General features: G+C 33.8%; 1 protein-coding gene across 1 annotated transcript in view; it reads right to left on the bottom strand.

Moving 5' to 3' along the window:
• The window catches only part of LOC140451685 (uncharacterized), a 28915-nt gene that overhangs the window by 3799 nt on the left and 4278 nt on the right, over positions 1–20838 (bottom strand). Inside the window, exons 3-8 of the mRNA XM_072545529.1 lie at positions 20352–20833; positions 17806–19479; positions 16537–17627; positions 6682–6733; positions 1552–3700; positions 441–922 (exon numbers count right to left, since the gene is read on the bottom strand). Of these exons, the coding sequence (XP_072401630.1) occupies positions 441–922; positions 1552–3700; positions 6682–6733; positions 16537–17627; positions 17806–19479; positions 20352–20833 (5930 nt within the window). The remainder of the gene's footprint in view (positions 1–440; positions 923–1551; positions 3701–6681; positions 6734–16536; positions 17628–17805; positions 19480–20351; positions 20834–20838) is intronic.

Below are 20838 nucleotides of genomic sequence, written 5' to 3' on the forward strand. Positions count from 1 at the left end.
GAACACAAGAAAATGACTATTCTTTGGATTTGCGAATAAACAAGGAAGGCAACATAGGCGCAAAGAAACAAATCATCCTTTCGAACTGTTTAAATTAGGTGGGGAACAAGAAACGATATTTATATTGTTAGTAGTTATTTTGAGATGTCGGCAGGGGTATTTCTGGCATTTTTCATAAAAATAGCAGCTGAAACAGGTGTTATCTCTAATAAGAGTCTTCGTCAACTTTATTTAAAAAGGCATAAAGCTATTGAGGAGTGTTAGAGGTGCAAATTGATGCTGACGTTTTTTATAAACTTATGTTTGCAGATAAACAATTTATTAGAATGGAAAATGTAGATTACGGATGGGCTATAACTTCAGAAAATTAAAGAAAACACAAAACAATGAGCAAATGAGATGAGTCATTATTAAATGTACAATAACTAAAATTAATCTACCTGCTGGAAGTTGTTGAACGGTAAGATTACTGAACGAAAACATTTTGTATGGAAAGTTGAAATCCATTAAGAATACGCTTCCTTCAAGTTGTTCACGAGCTTCGGCTTTCATGTCAAGAAGACGTGCAATATTTTGGCTGGACAGAGGGTTTTGTTGCTGTTTATCTGACCTTTGGTTCTGTCTATCTGTTTCTTGTTGGTAGCCTTGACCTAGTTCTCCTAATACCTGTTGAAGTTGTTCAACGCTGGACAATAAAGCGTGAATATTTATTCTTTGATTTCTTATACCACCATTGTTGGACCTCAAAGCGTATTTCATTCCAAGAGGGTAGAATCTTTCGCTGTTTCCGTACATTTGAACAGTTTGTTTGTACTGGAGACCAAGTTGGTTTGCGAAATAATTCTTGATATAATTTGCTGCTTGGTGAGCTCCGTAAGATTTTTCGGTCAGAAGAGGCTCGGCCATCTCTGCTGCATCTTGTCTATAATAAATCAAAATATACATTAGATACTTTTTAGTAACAGAGGAAAGAAGAAAAATTGTTTAAAATAAACTAAGAAAAGGTAAGTAGGTTTTGACATCTACAACTTATGAATAGGTAACAGCTTGGAATTGCAAACAGTCTCTTAATCAACTGACAGGGCACAAGAAAGTAATTTTGTTGTGAGTATTAATTAGATTGCTGATAATCTTATTAAAGAAAGAGTAATACTTAATTTACAGGACCAAAACCGTTCTGCGATGTAATGCAGAAACCAGCATATCTGAAAATTTAAAAAGGAATTTGGTGTATTCTTTCTGGGAAAAACATTATAAAGTAAAGGCAAATAAACAATTACTACAACATTCTACTCTTTCCGCAAAAATACTCTTGGAACTTCAAAGATTAAACCCAAAGGAATCAAAAGTGTTTCCACTGAACACTTCCACTGAGATACCATCTCAGAAGATGAACGAAAATACAGAAGAAACGGCCAATATCATGGGACTAGCACAAAATAAAACTATTACATTGAAAAATATTGGAAATGTTTCTGAATACATCACACCATCACACCAATAATGAAACAACATTACGAAAACTTAATAAAAAATAATCATAATACTTACAAATCTCCGAATTCCCCAGTCTTTAATGCTGCAGCGTATTGGATTGAACTCTTAACGGCTGCATTGACTTGTTCTTGAGTGTCAACTTTGGTGTAAGCTGCCATAAGTTGAAGCATTTCTTTGGTGGGTTCAGCGCGCATCAATTGGAAAACAGCGGCAGTCCTGACTGATTGAGTTTCAGCGGAATTCTGGTAAATTCTAAAGAGAACGGTACGAGCAACTTCAGGATAAGTCTTGACTAATTTATCCATGGAAACAACCATTAAAGCTCTTTGGAATTGGGAACATTGCTTTTTGCCTTCCAAGTAAGGCTCGAATGCTTGAAGAATTTCTGGAACGCCAATGTATCCCAAAGCACGAATGTAGGCGTGTATTTTGTTTGGTTCATTTTGAGCAATAGCCTTATCTAGAGATTGACGGAAGTATGGAATTACAACTTCTTTAACAAACGTAAATCCTTCTTTATCTCTTAAGTTCTTGAAACTCTTTATTGGGAAGTTTGTCTTATAGTAACTATCGTCGACATATACTTGCCGGATAAGTTCAGTGAAACTTTGCATGGCTGTTTCGTTCAATGGCCATTGAGAAGTAACAATTGGTTTTTTAATCAATTCAAAGAAAACTTTAATGAAATGTGTTGTAGGATGTTGAACAGAGTTAGCGAATGAAGCGATAACATGAGCAGCTTCTTGTCTGGCAATAATTTTGGATTCAATCCAGCTTTCAAGGATTAGCAAAGCAGGTTGACTTCCAGACTCAGCTAGTGCATCACGTAAAACTTCCCAGGCAGCTCTTTGTGAGGCGTCTTGACGATCAGAGGACAAACCTTTTGTGACTTTTCTTAACTCTTCTTCATCCAAGATGCGGATCAATTTGATCATATTAACAAATTTAGCAAGAGTGTTTTCTTGGAGAGACTTGTTGGGATCTTGTAAGTCGGTGCTGATTTCCTTGGCTAGATTTACAATTGCGCTAGGAATGTCAGCCTCAAGCTTTACTGATTTACCTCTGTTTCCAATGGTATAGGGTAAGAAAGGATTTTCAGCGGCTTTATTGATTTGAGGTGCTTCTTGTTGGTAATCTTCGAAATTAAATTCCTCAGCGTCGAAACTTGCACCAGAACCAAAACGCAGAAAGTGGTGTTTTGGCAATGAGAGCCATTGACGAGTAGCTGACGGTTTCTCTACAATTTCGGTTTCATCAGAACGGGAGAATGGTTTTCCATAAGCATAGACAAGACCTCCTAAACGAACAGGTTTAGTTACATCTTCCATGATTTGACGTTGTTGATTTATTTGTTCTAAGGTAGCATTTAACATACTAAACACAGATCCTTGTTGTTGATCAGAAAGAGTTGGATTGACTGAGATCTCGTTAAGTGTGAAAGAATTCTGAATAGTGAATTGTCTAAGGTTTCCTGTAACTAAAGCTCTTGTCATTGTGTTTCTTACGAAGAATTTACCCATGGTGTTAGCAGCTGGAATCTTTTCGTCAACGTTTCCTAATCCATAAACAAACGCTGGGAGTTCAGCACTATTGCTATAGTTTTTGTGTTTTAAAACTTCTAAGATTTGGTTACCATCTTCTTTTATTTCCTGAAAATCAGGTACAATGTCTGAGTTGACAAGCAAATGTGCTGGCATTGGGTTAATTTCATACAAAGTTTCGGTGTTACCGCTTACGGTTTCTTCCATGAGTCTAAACATAGCAGAATCAGAGCGGTCATCATTTTTAGAAGTGGAGGCTTTGTTGAGGTTCATTTGGAACTGACTCATAATACCTTTAATAATATTAGCTTCCCAGTTACGAACACCTTGGTTAACAATAACATCGGTTATCCCACCATGTTGAATTTCGACTTGGAAAGGTTTCTTAGACATATCCAAAGGCTTCCAGCTAACTTCAGCGCTTGGAATGTAAGTCATAGGACCCTCAGAGAGCTCAGAATGGATTTGAGCATATTGAGGATTAACCAATTGACATTGTAATTTTCCATCAGGCCTTGGTTGAATCTTCAGTGAAGCTTTCATTAAGATTCCAGAGAATTCATTGGCCAAGTCGAGACTGGCAAGGGTACGTCCAGATATTTTGTACACATACTCCTTTTTGTCTTTCCAAGCCGGAGAAGAGGAGGCGGAAATAAGTCCAACTGAAAAGAATAAAGATAAATAAAAATAATAGAACAAAACAGAATTCCTCAAGAATGAAGAACAAACATCCTAATACCTCTCTTCAAAAAGGGAGACAAATCGGACCCGGAAACTTATAGAGACATTAATTTATTAAACACAATACTAATAAAAGGTTATAGGTCGGAAAGAGCATGCACCGACGCTCTATTTATAATGACGCAAGTCCAAGAGAAATCATTAGAATACAACAACACGACATATCTATGTTTCGTGGACCTTAAGAAGGCATTTGACCGCGTCAAATTAGAGGTCGTTATCCACTTATTGTGCACAAGAGAGATATTTTAGGAATAATCAAAACGATAGATACGTAAAAATGAAAAGTAAAAGCAGAAGAAGAACTAACTGACCCTATTGAAGCTAGCAATGTGATAAGACAGCGAGATTTCCTGAGTCCTCTATTTTTAAACCTAATTATGGATGAAATATTAAAAAAGTAAGAACTAAAAAAGGATATCAAATGGGAGAAAAACAACTTATAATAATCTGCTATGCAGACGACGCAAAGTGAAGATGATTTACAACGCGTGCTGCACCAATTTAATATAACCGCCAGAAAATTTAACACGTTAATTTCTCCAAAAAAGACAAAATGCATGGTTATAACAGTAAATTTACTAAGATGTAAATTTGAGCTGGAAGGTCAGATAATAGAACAAATGATGAAATTTAAATATCTAGGCATGACATTATCTAGCTACGAAAAGCTCGAAACAGAAGTGGAAGATCAAGTGAATGGAGCAAACAGAGCCGCAGTTTGCATGAATGAAACAATATGGAAAAGTAAAAATATCGGAAAAGAAATGAAAGGCAGAATTTACAAAACAGTCATCAAACCAATAATGACATACGCGGCAGAAGCACGACCTGACACAGAGAGGAAAAAAAGAAAATTAGAAACAGCAGAGATGAAAACACTTAAAAACATTGATGGTAAAACACTATGGGACTGGGTAAGAAGGGCATCAAGGACTGGGTAAGAAATAGAAGAGTAGAATGGAATGATCATATAAGCCGAATGACAACAATTAGAGTAGTAAAGATGGCAAGAGACGGTTCCCCAATAGGAAGACGATCAGTAGGAAGACCACGAAAAAGATGGAACAACAACTTACTGAAGGCACATTGAAAAACAGACAGAGTCATGTCTACATAAAAAGAAGAAGAAGACGAAAAGAATAAAGATACATATTTAATACACAGTAAAAGTCAATTTGGTTTTATAAATGGTATTGGCACTAGAGCTGCTTTATTCGCAATGCAAGTATAGATACAAAAAGTCTCGATCAACAGAGTTTTATAGAGTATATAGAGTCTTCACATGTTTTATAGAGTATAAGAAGTCATTCGATAATGTAAAGTACGCAAACTTATAAATCTGCTCAAACAAATTGAGTTAGATGGTAAAGACATAAGGATTATCAAGAACTTGTGCTGGAACCAGTCATCTCACATGAAAGTCGGAAATATGACAACATTGGATATTAAAATTATCAAATGAGTCAGACAGGGGTGTGTACTGTCGTCACTCCTGTTCAATTTATATTCTGAATCCATTTCCAAGAGGCCTTAGAAGATATAGAAATATGAATAAAGGTGAATGGAAAACCTATTAATAACATCCGATATGTTGTCGACTCGGCCCTCTTTGGCAATCATGAGAAGGAGTTACAGTTTTTAATAAATAAAGTCAATAACATCAATCAAAATTATGGTCTTAAAATAAATATAAAAGAACAAAATTCATGGTCATCAGCAAACGTGACGTTCCTAGACAAAATGTTCCTGAAGAGCCTCCGTTCGGGTGTGCGAGTGAGGACTATTTCAGGAGAAACACCATTACAGGTTAGAAAAATCAGGATAATCTTGGAATCTTCTCACAGTCTCACAAGTAAGAATATAGAGTTTGTAGATGCGTTTAAAAAAAGAAGAATACAAATTACTTGCTTCAAGATACTAAGTGGAAAGGACAAAAGGCGAAAAACTAGGTGAAGGGTACAAATTGTGAAGTGTGGGGAAAAGTAACAGTAGTAGTTGGTATAATTGCATCATAGGGATAAAGAAAGACACTAAAGCATAAGCTAAGTACACAAAGCACTTAGCAGAAATTGATACACACATTAGAGAAAAATAATAAAAAATATGGAAATAAACTGAAAAGGTCTTGATGGAAATAGAAGAAAAAAACCACTAGAATTGGAAATTATAGCAATAGTATTTAAATACGGCAGTGGAAATTCAACAATTTACACCATGGATCAAATCTCATAAAATAATTTTTTATGAGTTAAAATAGGCAAAAAAGTGATGCTCTTCGTTCGTTCAATTTTATTTAAAAGACAGTCGTTACAAATGATGTATTATACTATTAGCTGTCGAGGATTTTAAATCAGAACACGTAAAAGATTAAAACATAATCTTTCTCACTGGCAAAGTTTATTAATTTTTCATCGAACTGGATTTAAACTCAAATTAAATCTGAGAAAACGAAAGGTGAGTTTAAAGGTACCTCCTTTTTTATGTTTACACGATGTAAAGAGCAAAAAGAAAATTAATAAAAGTTTTCTTGATTGATATTGGAACACAAATTAAATTTGTTTGAAATTATCGATTTGATATTTTTATAAAAAATATCAAATCCACTATGTTTAAAGTGCTTAGTTTGTTATTTGTCAGTCAGGCAATTAATAAGAAAATAACTTTCATGTATTATGTAAAAATAAAATATTCGACGAGGAAATACAAAAATAATAGTAGGTAATTGATATTCGTAGAAAACAAAAATTAGAAATACAGAAAATATGCAGCTAAAATATGGTAAATGAATGATCACATTAAAGAAAAGTGTGTTTAAGCTGTAATATATTAAAGTAAATATATAAATAAAATATTAATATTTATAATTATAACAATAACTGAACATCAAAACGTAACTTACCGAATAGACAGAAGACAAGAGGTGACCACATTTTGACCAATTTGTTGACCGGTCAGAAGTGTGCTTAAGATTTGGAAGATGAAAGTATTTATACTGTAATGTTGCTAATTTAGACTTATTTTTATTAAAAACTTAATTTTTAACAAAAATGTAGAATGTGTAAGAATTTTAGTCAATGAAAATGTTGCTTAGGGTGCACGATACAGGACAGGATTCAGGAAATTTTAATATAGATGCGACTGTGTTTTGTCTCAGCTTGAATATTTTAACGTTGGAAAATAATTAACATTTTGTAAAGTTATTTTCTTTATCAACTATTTAAATATGCATATTCTCTTCCAGTACAAACACGATGATATAAAAAATACAAAAATCCAAGGAAAATATCTGTAGAGGAAATTTTCTGAATTTCCTACACATAATGTGAGCCCCCAATAATTCTCTTATACCAGTAGTGCTATCCAATAACGCGACACTTAACTCATTTTCCCTAGTGTGGTTAGTTCTCAGGTTATAGTTTGTGAATACATTTTGTGATAGTTTGTTTTCCAGTTTTCGAATATTGTTTACGAAATTAATTCAAAATGTTTTGTATAAATATTGCCGTTATATTTTGTTGAAAGGATAGTAAATTTTTGATACCAAAGGGTTATGTATACATCGTTTTCTAGGCAAATCTCGTAGAATTGTAACGTTAGAAAAAATTTTGCGGTAAAATCTTCAAACATGTGTTATCTGAGTATAATCGGGGCCCTTTTACTGTTACCAATATGGATCCGGCCCCATATTATAATCATTTGATAATAACGTATTTTTTTGCAGATACACTATGGGCAATGACAGAAAATCTCCTAAAAATCGAATTAGGGAGGTATGGAAAGAAAGCGACATGGTGTTGGCGATACAAAGTGTGTTAGAAAAAAAATTACAATGTCAAGAATCAAACGCTAAACCCTATGAAGTAGTTCAGTCAAAATTAGGAATAAAAACAGTATTAGAAAAGAACTAGAGGCTGAGTTAGTACAGTATGTCTTAGCAATGGAGGTAGTCTTTTGTGGTTTGACCAAAAAGGACATGTACTATGGCATAGGTACCTATTAGCTATGAGGAATGGAATAAAACATCCTTTTAAAAACGGAACAGCAGGACGCAGTTGGATATACTCGTTTTTATGAGGCATAAAACAGTTTTGTCATTACGTAGACCAACTGGAACTTTGTTTGCTATAGCTCTCGGATTTAACAAGGAAAAGGTTAACGAATTTTTCAACTTATTGGAGTTTGAATATTCAAAACATAATTTTGAACCACATAGAATATTTAACTTATAGAGGACAGGTCTACCAGTAGTGCAAAGTAAAATTCCGAGAGTTATGGGGCGCAAAGGCAAAAGGCAGATCAGCAGAACATGGGTCACTGGTAACACTAATTGTTTTTATGAGTGCTGAAGGTAAACATATTCCACCAATGGCAATTTTTCCTAGAAAAATAAAAACGACCAACTGATGCGTGGAGCTCTAGCTGGATCAATTAATGAAGGTCATCCTAGCGGTTGGATTCAACAGAACACTTCTACTCAATGGTTTCAGCATTTTCTCAAATTTGTTAAATCAAGTAAAGAGTCGCCAGTTGTTCTCATACTGGATAGGCATTACAGATTAACACCCAATTTGGACATTATTAGGTTGGCTAGTGAACTTCATGTAGTTATCATTTCATTTCCGCTTTACACGACTCATAAGCTCCAGCCCAAAGAAAAAAGATTCATGGGCGCTTTTAAAATCTATTATAGCAAAGAAATACGTGTATGGCTTAGAGAAAATTAACGAGCTTTAACTCAGTATGATTTGACAGAGTTAAAGCGTTTCTTAAATGTTAAACAGCTGAAATTATAGTTAAAGGCTTCAGGGTCATTGGAGAATTTGGCCCTTTATTAGGAACATATTTTTTGAAGCAGATTTCATTGCATAAAAAGATAAAGCAGCAAAGAAATGCAGTTCTGCTTCTTAAGAGAACTATAGTAAACCCAATGAACCAAAATCGGCAAAAGATCTTTCAAAAGACATCGAGTCTCAACCGGGAAGTAGCAAAGAAAATTATATTTTTTATTATTCAAGTTGAACAAAAAACTATTAGATATAGTTGAACAAAAAAAACTTTTGCAGAACAGAAGTCAATTAAACAATAGGTATGTAAACTTATAGAATGCGCATTTTTTTGATTATAGTATCTGAGCTACCTCGTACAATCACATGATTGTAGATGAAGTTTTTTCTTTGTTCCTCGTATCTGTATTTGCTCCTTTTGGATATTTTGTTTTTCAATTTTCACAAAAAGATAAAAGAGACTATTGGTATACGAAATAAAAGATCATAAATTCTTTTCGATAAAGAAGGTAACCTTATCATAGATGATACTGATCGAGGATAAAGACGGGAATAGTACATTAAAGAACTATTTAATAATGAACGACAAGTAAAAGAAATGCAAGATTGTATTATAGGTCTCACAATAACAATAGAACAATTAGAAAATGGAATAAAAATGGCTAAAAACAGAAAAGCTACAGGACAAGATGAAATTGTTGAAATGTAGTATTAATAGGGTTTTTCACATCGTATTTGTATTATTCTAATGTCACTGTCAATGTCACTGTCAATGTCACTGTCAAGTGACAAGTGTCAAGTGTGATATATGACAGTTTGTAGGTCAAATAATTTTAATTGAAACATCATTATTAAAAATACACACTTCGCCTATTTTATTTTCATATTAAAGAACGTTCGTTCCAAATAAAAATTAATAATGATTTCTCAACCTAGCACTCATTCCAATCCAGAGTTCCTCAGGGAAGTGTCTTTGGTCCCTTCCTGTATCTAATCTTTACTGCTGACATACCTATTACAGATGACGTCACAGTGGCGACTTTTGTCGATGATACAGGCGCTTTAGTTTCAAACAAAGACCCAGACATAGCATCTGAAAAGCTGCAAAATTACTTGCATACATTAGAGAATTGGTTGATAAAATGGAAAATTAAAGTCAATAACGAAAAATCAGCCCAAATCACATTTAAACAAAAAGACGCACTTGTCCACTAGTAAGATGCCCCATTCCTGCTAGAGACGTGGTGAAATATCTTGGGTTGCATTTGGACCGAAAGCTGATCTGAAAGCAACACATTAACGCGAAAAAACTCAGCTCAATATAAAATTAAAACAAATGAATTGGTTACTTATCAGAAAGTCACAACTGTCATTGGAGAACAAAATACTGCTTTATAAAGTCATACTAAAACCAATATGGACTACGGCGTAGATCTCTAGAGCTGTAGCAAGCCTTCAAACACAAAAATTTTGCACACTTTCCAATCAAAAACACTGCGTATGATAGTTAACGCCCCTGGGTGTGTGAGAAATGACCTAGGAGTACCAACCGTAAAAGATATCATATCACTTCACGCCAACAAGGCCAAAATTCTTAACTCAACGCACCACAGCCAAATTATCAGTGAATTATATCAGCCACCAATCGAGGAACGAAGACTGAAGAGGACTTGGCCAGAAGGCCTGGTTACATAGGTGAAAATGAAGAACTGTCGCTGAACGGTACCCAAATCAAGTCAATATTGTCATCACATTTACTAATTACTCAATGTACTGTTTATGAGTAGATTGTAAATATGCATTTAAAAATAAAATAAATAAATAAATAATTCAAAAAAGGTTAAGGGAGCCCAGACACTACAGTTTTGTAGGTAAAATATATAGATGTCTAGTAAACAAATAGGAAAAAGTTGTAATTAAGAAAACACTTCCAAATTCCAAGGCTGAAAAAGAAAATCGAGAAACTGGATTTTGTACGTAATATTAAACAACTAAATGGAGAATCGAAATGGCCAATGTGGAAAAGTAACATGCAAGACATGGACTACCATGAAGGCTGCTTAGATGTGATAGATGGCAAGTTAGTGAAATCTGAACCTCTTACAGAAACGCAACTGAAGCTGAAAAGAAAGTATAAGACCCAAAGTGATTTTTATAGAAAAGCAAATAGTTACGCAAATTCTCTGAGAGCCAAAAATTCTAAGACGAGTAAATCCAAATTCAAGGTGATGTTGATTAATTTGTGCAATTAGATCATATGAAATAGGTACCATAAGGTTAGATATTTAATAAATACTACTATTTAGTAAATATGTGGAAAGACAATTTCTGGATCCTCGATTGCGACAACGCGCACTCTATCAAAGACTATTTGACCAAAAACGAGGTCAAAGTCATGGAACAGCCGCCCTATTGACCAAATTAGCACCCTGCGATTTCTATCTGTTCTTAATAATCAAATTCTGCTTAAAAGATTAGCCACGGATTATTAAAGAAACCATTGTAGAAAACATTACTGCTTCGCACAGTAGATGGTCCACATGGAGCGGTGTAGGGACGTGGAGAAAAATATATTGAAGGGGGAAATGAAAAATTATAAGAAATTGCTAAATAAAGATGTTATACCAAGAGTATCGGAACATAAATGACCTCGTTAATGTAACAGAATTTTGGTTTGTCTCAGTATTTAAAATTAAATTACTAATTACACGTTCATTCGAATTTTAACTTGATCTCATTTAATGGCACAAAATATTTCCAAAAAAGCTATTTGCAAACCATATGGGAATTAGACAAAATTAAAAATATTTTCTAATATTAATATCTGGTTATAATAAAATACAACCCTGCTTGCTAGGTATTTGTAAAAATGCACTATTACCAACTGGTGGAAACATCTTACATTGCATTGATTATTCTCTCAGAGCAAACATCTAGTCAGCAAAATCAGCAAAGATAATAATTGTTATGAATTTTATTTAAAATTTAAATTTTGTTATCTTACATTCTGACCACTAAAGTATTTTATCAGTTTTGTTTTTTATGAAATACTTCTTTGACTGTTATTTTGTGTCTGTACATGCAAACACATTGTATTTACGCTTTTTATGTTGAGATTTTACTATCAAAATGGTCATTGTAGTCTAAGTTTACCGATTGTTGGTCCTTCTAAGTTTCAGTACTCCATATGAAGAAGTTCAGGAGAGTTAAATCGGTGTTTTATTGAATGGACAGCAACATCACCGATTTTACTTTCCTGGACTTCTTCATATGGAGTTATTTAAAAGGCAAGATTTATAATACCATTCTTTAGTAACCCCTAAAATGATCCAATATGTTCTTCGTAATTTTAAACAGCGATTTTATAACTATGTGGATTTGTGGTTGCGTACTTATTTTCATATACTTCGTTTTGTTGGTGTTTATTATTAAACCTATTTTTGTAGCTGATTCTTTTAATGCTACATACGCCTCTGTGCAGCGTTTTCCGTTCTCCCAACAATATTGATATCATCAGCATAGGTAAGGATTTGCACTCATTTATTATATATTGAACCAATGGTTGTGATTTGTGACCTACGTGTTACTTTTGTACTCTACATTCAAGAGTTAGTTTTGTTAAATTTACCAACTGATTTTGTATCCCCAGCTCTTTCATTGCTTTTGAACATTTCTCTTTTATTCAGAGTCGTAGGCTGCTTTGTAGTCTATAAATATGTGATGAGTATCAATGCCATATTGCAGTGTTTTTTCTAAAATTTATTTCAGGGTTGCAATGTTATTTTCCTACTATCCGTTGTGCATATGGTACCATACGATGACACAGTACTGTGAAAAATATTTTATACGCTGCATTTAGATGCGTAATTCCTCTGTGGTTAGAGCATTCAAAGATATCCTTTTTTGTATATGGTGCAAAGTATTCCAATAATCCAATCATTGGAGAGGGATTTCTGTGTCCATATTTCTTTTATAAGCTGCTGTAATGCCATTATGGTATCGTGGCTACCTTATTTATATAGTTCAGCTGAGAGATTATCTTTTATTTCTGGCTAGTTTTTAACTGCATTTTTAACTTTAAGAATTGTTGGTGGTTCTACTTCACTCTCGTCTGTTCGTCTTAACTCATCTCTTTTGTCTTGCAGGTTTTCTTCTTCTTTATTTATATTAAGTGCCTGGTTAAAGTATTCCACCCATCCATTCAATACATCTTTCCTTGTTGTTAATAGGTCGATATTCTGACTTACGCATTGTCTTGTGGTTGCCTTGAATTCGTTTCTGTTGATGTTAGCTTTCTTATAGAATGCTTTGAATTCTTTCTCTCTGTTGAGGTTTTCTATATATTTAAGTGGTTTCTTATTTAAGTGGTTTCGTTTTTTTGTTTTTTGTATCCTCTTTTCTTCTCTTCTCTTTTCTGGTAATTCTCTACAACTACTCTAATATATTACTCAGGTAATAACCAAAAACAGCACTGGAATGGTATTGAAATTTGGGTTAAAAATTTGGTCTATCACTCATATCGTATGCTACTACTACAACTCTAAGGAAACCCAAACTTACATCAATATTATTCTATGTTCCAACAACCGATAAAGTCAATATTGAAATTGAACAGTTCTATAGAGATCTACAATCTCGCACCATTATTATCTAACCTCAGAGGAGAGATTTACACGAGCTCTGGATGAGGCAACACAAGCAGGTATTAAAGTCAACGGAAGAATTGTTGATAACATCCGATATGCCGACGTGATGGTATTAATTGTCGGAAGCGAACAAAACTACAAAATGGAGGGTGAAAGATATAGTTGCTGGGTACATTAGACCTTAGGCTTAGAAAAAAATGTCGAATTAAACAGACCAGAAACACATTTCTAAAAATGGAACAATTGTTCACCAACCGAGATCTTAATCTAACTCTAAGATATCACATGATAAAATCTATATAAACAGTATCCTACTACATGGAGTGGAAGCCTGGACGCTGACAATTAGCTCGTTACGACACCTGGAAAACTTTGAGATATGGATATTAATAATTATATATTATTGTAATAATAAAACATTATTTCTTTGGTTGCAACTTTTTTAACCCTTAGAAACTACTTCCTACGCTAATAACAGCACCCAATGTTATTTAAATTTTTTTATTAATTATAAAATATAAAAAATACGTAAAAATTATGGTAAATTATATCAAAAATAGTACAAAAAATCAAGAACCATCACAATCACTTGATATATCTTCTTAGAATTCATCATCTTCTTCATTCTTCATTAAATGGAGGGCAGTTTTGGCAATTATCTCCCGAGCAAGTCGCACTCGGGACATTACAAAATAAATCTAGCCTCCTACAACCAACACGAAGGTTGTGCAATCAACAGCTCCTCTGGTGCAGACAAACTTTGCATTGTTACTAGTTGTAGTACCAGGGTGCATCAACAATTGCTCTTAAGATTTTTGATTGACATCTTTCCATTATAGCAATATTGTATTTACTACTACAGCCCCACAGCTCTATACCATATTATGTCCATATTGGTTTAATAACTCTTTTATAGATTAAAAATTTATTATTTATTGACAGCTTAAAGTTTTTTCCAATTAATCAATTTATTTTTTTTTCTGTCTTAGTTGGATTTTTCTTTTTTTTTTTTTGATGTGTTCCTTCCAATACAGGGTTTGGTCCAGATGTAGCCCCAGGTATTTGGTTGTTTTAGTCTTGGGTATTTCCTCATTGTTGATACATATGGCTGGTAGTGTTTCTCGTCGTTCAGTGAAAGTTCATTTTGGGTGTTTCTCCATTTACTTTTGTTCTGAACTGTCGGTTTTCCAAGTATGATGTAAGTGTTCGGATTCGGAAGAATGGTGTTATTATTTGTTTAATTTTATAAAAAAGTCTGGATATATTCTTTTTATTAAATGTGTTTCTAGTAATTTGGAGATTGTTGATAACATACTGATAGGTCGAAAAAATGAGACTTCACTGGCATCCTTTTCTGGTTTTGGGAAGTATTTCTGCAATTTTTAGATTGTTAGGCCAATAATATTGCGTTTTTGGGCAATTCTTTTAGCATTTTTGGTGTTATTAGATCAATTCCTGGTGACTCTTTGATATTTTTCAAGATTTTGGCTTTACTGAAGGTTCTTCTGAATTTAAATAATTAATAATTTCTTGATCTTCTTCATTGTTGTGTGGTTGGAATACTGTTGCTAAATGTTCAGCAAATATTTCTGATTTTTCTTTATCGCTTCTTGCCCGTTGGTTCTGTGTATCTGTGTTTTTTGGTACTAGTGGCGATATTGTTTTAGGTTTTAAGGATAATTTGATTGGTTTCCATATAGAATGGTCGTATCTATTAAGTTGTGTTACATATTTTTTGACTGATTCTTCTCTTGAAATTTTTAGTTGTGTTTTTAATTTATTAGTTAAGTTATTGTAAAACGTTTTATTTCCTGGATTCCGACTTCGTTGCCATTCACCCCTTACTCTTCTTTTTTCGGCAAGGAGCTTTTATTTTCTAGTGGAATATTTATTCTACTGCTGATTTTATTTTTATCTGCATCGTTCGATGTTGATTTTTTTGCAGTGTTTTGCAATAATATCAATAGGTTATTTATACTGCTTCTATTCCTGGAGGGCTTTTTAGTCTTCGGCAGAAATCCAGCATTGTTCGGTAAAGGTTCCTGTCTATTCTAGGTCAATGCAGTTTTGGAATAAGTTGTTTGTTAATTACGCAGGTGCTAATTATTGCAATAATTGCATAATTGGTGAATGATCTGATGATAGGTAATAACTTGGAACTATGTCCAAGGTGTTAGATGTTAGATGTCTTTTTTGGGGTCGTTTGACCAATACTTTGGTGTTCCTATTGATAAATATGAGTATTTATTTTCTTTCGTTAAGCTAGAAAGCTGTCTCCCCGTTGTTGTTATTAATCTTGATCCCCAGTAAGTGCGTTTACTATTAAAGTCACTAGCTGCTATAAATTTTGGGCCTAGCGTATTGAAGAAGAATCCAAAATCTGTTTTTTAATATTGTGCTTTGGAGGGCAATATACTGCTACAAATGTTATTTTTTAAGGTAATGAGCACACTCTTGGATACATTCTTTTACATAACTTTACATTAGCATTGGCTGGCTGTTTACATTTTGCATTTGTTGGCTAACTATAAAGTTGTCAAATCCTGGTCCGTTCCCCGTTGAAAACATAAATAAATTATATTTTTAATGGACGATCTTTTCAAAATAATATTTATATAAATTATCGGATTGGTCAATATGTGATCATAATACAATGCGTGCATGTTCTGTACAATGTACTTGGATGAACCTTTCTTTTTCTTCTTCTTAACTAATTGTTAAACTTCTTTAACACAGAAGAATATTGTAATTTATTTGTTTTAATTTATTGCTTTATCTATTGTTGTAATCTTAAATATGGTATTAATTCAAAAGTGTAAGAAGAGAAAAATAGTATAATTTTATGTTTTTTTGTTTTATTTATTCTTATAAATATTCAAACATATCAAGTTTAGTATATTTACTACTTATTATTCTGAAGCTATTTTCTTATGGCATTTTAAAGTAATTACTATTTTAATGCGAATAAGCCACGATTAAAGGTTAAAATAAGTTTATTGACGTTTCAAAATACTCAAAATACTTTTAAGAATGATTTCCGAAGTGGAAATTGAATCGTCAATCAATTTACTTTAACCTTTGTGTGGCTTATTTCCATTAAAATAGTAATTAATTCACTATTTAGTTTAATAAAGATAGAATTTTATAAATATTCCTAAATAAATATTCCTAAAATTACTTATAGTGGTAGAGGTAAAGAGAATGTAGAAATTAAAAGAGAAAAGAAATATAATAATATCAATATATTCATTGTATTTTTTTTACATTTTTTGGATGCTCTTACAAACTATTCAAAAATACAGTTCGGAGTAGCCAATTAATTTAAGCGGAACAGCTTTCAGGTACTTCGAATTTCAAAGTTGTGTGTTCTTTCTTCTGACTGAAGTCAGGGGAATTTTCACTGTCAACTTGGTTCTTCCACAACATGGAGACGTTGTTCTTTTTTATACAGTGTACACCTACAGACTTGGTTCTTTGTTCGCGTGGTTGGCAATGGTTTCTGCATGAAGGTAGAGGTACGGTACTGAAACAAATTTTGTCCCCTTTAAAGACGTATTTGGTTTGATGGAATAAACAGTCGTTATCTTCTTCACTGTCTCCGTTAGATTGTCTCCAATGGTCTTCAGAACTTCCCAATTTAGAAGATTTGCTGGAATAATAATTGGATCTATTGTTAGATCTGTTTTGAGAATTACGTCTAGCATTTTGGTCAGTAATAACGTTAATGTACAAAGGAGTTTGTCTTTCAACGCACTGACTGCTGCTTCCTGCAAATTCTTTTCTGACTTGCTTTCCTTCATCACCTTCAACTTCGAAGCTCTTGATAAACTTGTGTGGTTTGCGGGCAATGCAGTTTTCTGATGTTAAGAAATCTTCAGAGTCTTGGTCGTTAAATTGTCCACAAAGACCACGTGTAGCGTCCTTCATTTTTCCATTTACTGCTGTCATTCTTACACGTTCTCCATCATAGATTAAGTAGAAAGCTTCATTAACTTCAACCTTAACTTCTCCGTTAGGGATAGCATAAATTTGAACGTATCCATTTTTAATGTCATTACTTTGCTTCTCGCTTACTTGAATCATTTGTCCGTTGACGCTAACTTGTGCTCTAGGTTGTTGTCCTTGGTTTGGTACCAACAGAATGCTGACGGATTCAAAATCGGTGCCAGGGCTGCTGAGAACGATTAGTACATCTTCTTTCTCACGGGATTGCTCGTTTTGGCGTACGAGGACTACATAGTTTTCAAGTTGGTTTTGTAATTGTTTATGGGCAGATTCTTGTGGTTGTTGTTGGTTACTTTGACGAGCTAGTTTAGGAATATATTGAGCCATAACAGTCCATCTCTTAGATAGTTCAGCATCGTAGGTTCTGTTGCTGAAGGTGTTCACTGCAGATCGGTCAACAGTACAGAAATCTAAAAAGAGGTTTAAGTTAATGATTAATTGTAGGCCTTAGAGTATGATGATTACATAACATGCAAATTCAATGAGTCAAAAATATTAAAAAAAAACCAAAAGGAAGAAAAGCTTTATCAAATATTAAATCAACTGAAACAGTGGATAAGATGATATAATAATAAAAAAGTTAAATACCTCTGTAAGTATCGCCTCCTAAGAGTTGTCTGGTTAATCTGTTGCGAAGGTGGAAAACTGGATGGGCAACTAATACTTCTCTGACGAAATCGTTAACTTCGATGTTTTTAGCGGATACCTTTTGATTTTGGGTTCTGACTGTAACGTTAACGAAGGAGAGATCTGGGTGGAATTTGATGTCCATTTCAGCACCGTTTGGTTGTACAGATTGTTGTTTGTTTTTAACTTGTAGGCTTGGGAATAATTCGAAACGAGCAGCTTCGTATGTCATTTGAATGGCATCTAACAATTCAGGTTTCAAGTTCTGAGATTGGAGTTTAACTTCAACACGATCGAGTAAGTTTGAAGCCATAGTGAGGTTGGTGCATGAGAAGAGTTGCTTGTTGGACTGTTTCATTTCCTGTTTACATTGTTCGTATAATGGAAGTTCCTTCAAATATTGTTTGCGCTCATCAGTTCTTCTTTGTTTGATTTCAGCCAAGATTTTAGATTTGCTTTCGTCAGAAGGTCCAAAAATAAGTTCCATCTTGGTGTCAATTTTAGGTTCATTTTTGGACAGGGAGTATTGAAGATCAAGGGCATTTGTGTTGGGAATCATACTTTGGGATATGAAATGAGCTTCGTAGTTTTTCAATTCTTTGTCTTGTGAAGATCTCTTGAAACATATTCTTACATTAGATTTAGGATCAACATTACTCTTTGCTACTGCTCCAGTCAAGAGGTATTGAATGGTTCTTTCACCTTTGAGTTCAACGATTGTGTCCAAAGCATTAACTCTTACATTATTAATTCCAGATGTAACTACATCCATAATTTGTTGTTGTCTTTGGGATTGACTCATGTTTTCGTCCAATTTGTATTCAGATTGAGACGACCTACCTTGTTGTTGGTAATCTTGATCGTAACGAGAGCGAAGAACGACCTTGCGTACTGATGATTTCTCAGGAAGGTAGCTAATGTCAATTTGACTGCTTTGGACAGCACTTACTTCCCACAATGCTTTCAATCCATCAATAAGTCCATTTTGTGAAATCAAACGATTAATTAGTTCGGCATGAACGAATTTTCTTTCATGTTTAACTTCCACTTCTAATGCAATTCCAGCTGATTTTTGTCCTACAGTAGTTTTGTAAGCGTGCATGTTATCAGGTTCAATTTCTCTTGTGCTCTTTTGGGCGGAAAGGGGTTCGAAGTTAGTCACATCAGTTTTAGCAGTATATGGCCAAGAGCGGAAATGTAAGAGTTTAACTTTGCCTTCTGGTTTGAGTTCAACCTCAGCTTTAATTTCTTGTTGTTTCAAGTCGATATCTACTTGAGTTCTGACCTTGGGGATGTTTACTTCCCAGTGTTTGTCAAAACCAGAAATGTATTGCTCATGTTCGAATGGAGCAACGAAACTTACACGCCCTTGTGATTTTCCAGATACGGTGGCTCTGATTGTAGCTTGAAGTTGGATTTTTTCTGGGGTCTGAATTTTTTGGTTTTGGACTAGTTCTGGTTGAACTTTACCTGCAACTTGTCCTTGAACCTTAATGAGCATTGGAGAATCGTAAGTGTATAAGAAAGGAATACCCATTGAGGTAGGGACAGCTATCGCCATTTCCTGGTCATTGATAAGTTTGAACTGGTTGATTTGTTTGCCTCTGCTCATTGCGGATTCCAATGTACTAAGAACTGAAAAAATAATAATTTATTTAAACACGTTAATCTAAAGGACATAAGCTGTATATAAATATTAACGGTAAGTGAGCAACGTGTTGGAAGAGTACCACTGTGGATTTTTTATTATATATGTTGTGTACTAATCAGATTTACCAATAAAAATGATCCATAAGAAATACAAATAATAAAATTATTTAAGTGTTTCTGAATTGTAAACGCTGATGTGGAATTATCTAAATATTTTAAGGATGAACGGCATCTAGACATTTTAAGGTTTAAAATAAGTTCATTTATGAAGATAACTTGCAGAAATAATATCTGCAAAACAAGATTTCGATCTCGAACTAAATATTATGATATAAGAATTTGGTTTAATACAAAATGAAACAAAAACATAGAAGGGAGTAAGAATTGTGTTTTGATGGGATTATTTTAGTCTATATCTATTGAACATAGATGTAAGGTATACACTTTCAGTGTGGAAGTGTGTTATCTTTGAAATCTTCAATCTACAGTCTAGTGTGAAACGAGAAACCCTCGATAGATCAATGAGCGTGATTAATTTTTCCTGTAAGTTTATAATGTTGGTTAAAATGCCGCAGCATGGTATCATGTGCAAATTTAAACTACAAGGTCTTTTGTTAGATAACTTTGAAACCAGGAGAAGATTGAGATAAAGTGGAGATTTATTTTGTCTGCTATTAAAGAACTGTTTAAAATAAGGCCATGAAGTGGATTTAAAAATAAATCTGTGGAATCTGATGTGTATTTTTAATTATGTGGTATATTGGTGGTCAGAGACTGACAGCAAAATAAGGAAGTGAATGAGTTCAAAAATATCATAAAAATATTATGTTTACAGTTTACAGTCATATAATACTTACGTTTAGGCAACTGGTTCATGGTTGTGTTATCAAAACCATACATACTAACGGGAGTACCTCGTAGTTCCAAATACCAGTAAGCTTCGAGTTGCTCACGTTCTTCGGGTTTAATGTTCAACAATTTGGCAATATTTTGACTTGACCAAGGATTATTAAGTTGTTCTTGAGCATGTCGTTGCTGTTGTTGTTGCTGGTTGGCAAAACTCTGTGTTTTTTGGTAAGCAGCTCCGATTAAGTCATCAACGTTAGAAACAACGGCTTGCATGTTGATTAGCTTTTGGTATAATCCATTGAAGCTGGCTCTCAAGGTGTATCTGAGTCCTTTAGGAACGTATTCGTCTTTACTAGGAATGATTTGGGTCGATGTTTTGTACAAAGTGTTTAATTCCTCAATAACGTAATCGCGAATGTAATTAGCGCCAAATTGTGCAGGGAACTCTTTATCAGTAAGAAGAGGTTGTGCTCCTTTGGCTATTGAGCGACTGCA

The sequence above is a fragment of the Diabrotica undecimpunctata genome, chromosome 10 (assembly GCF_040954645.1).
Source record: "Diabrotica undecimpunctata isolate CICGRU chromosome 10, icDiaUnde3, whole genome shotgun sequence".
Classification (NCBI taxonomy): domain Eukaryota; kingdom Metazoa; phylum Arthropoda; class Insecta; order Coleoptera; family Chrysomelidae; genus Diabrotica; species Diabrotica undecimpunctata.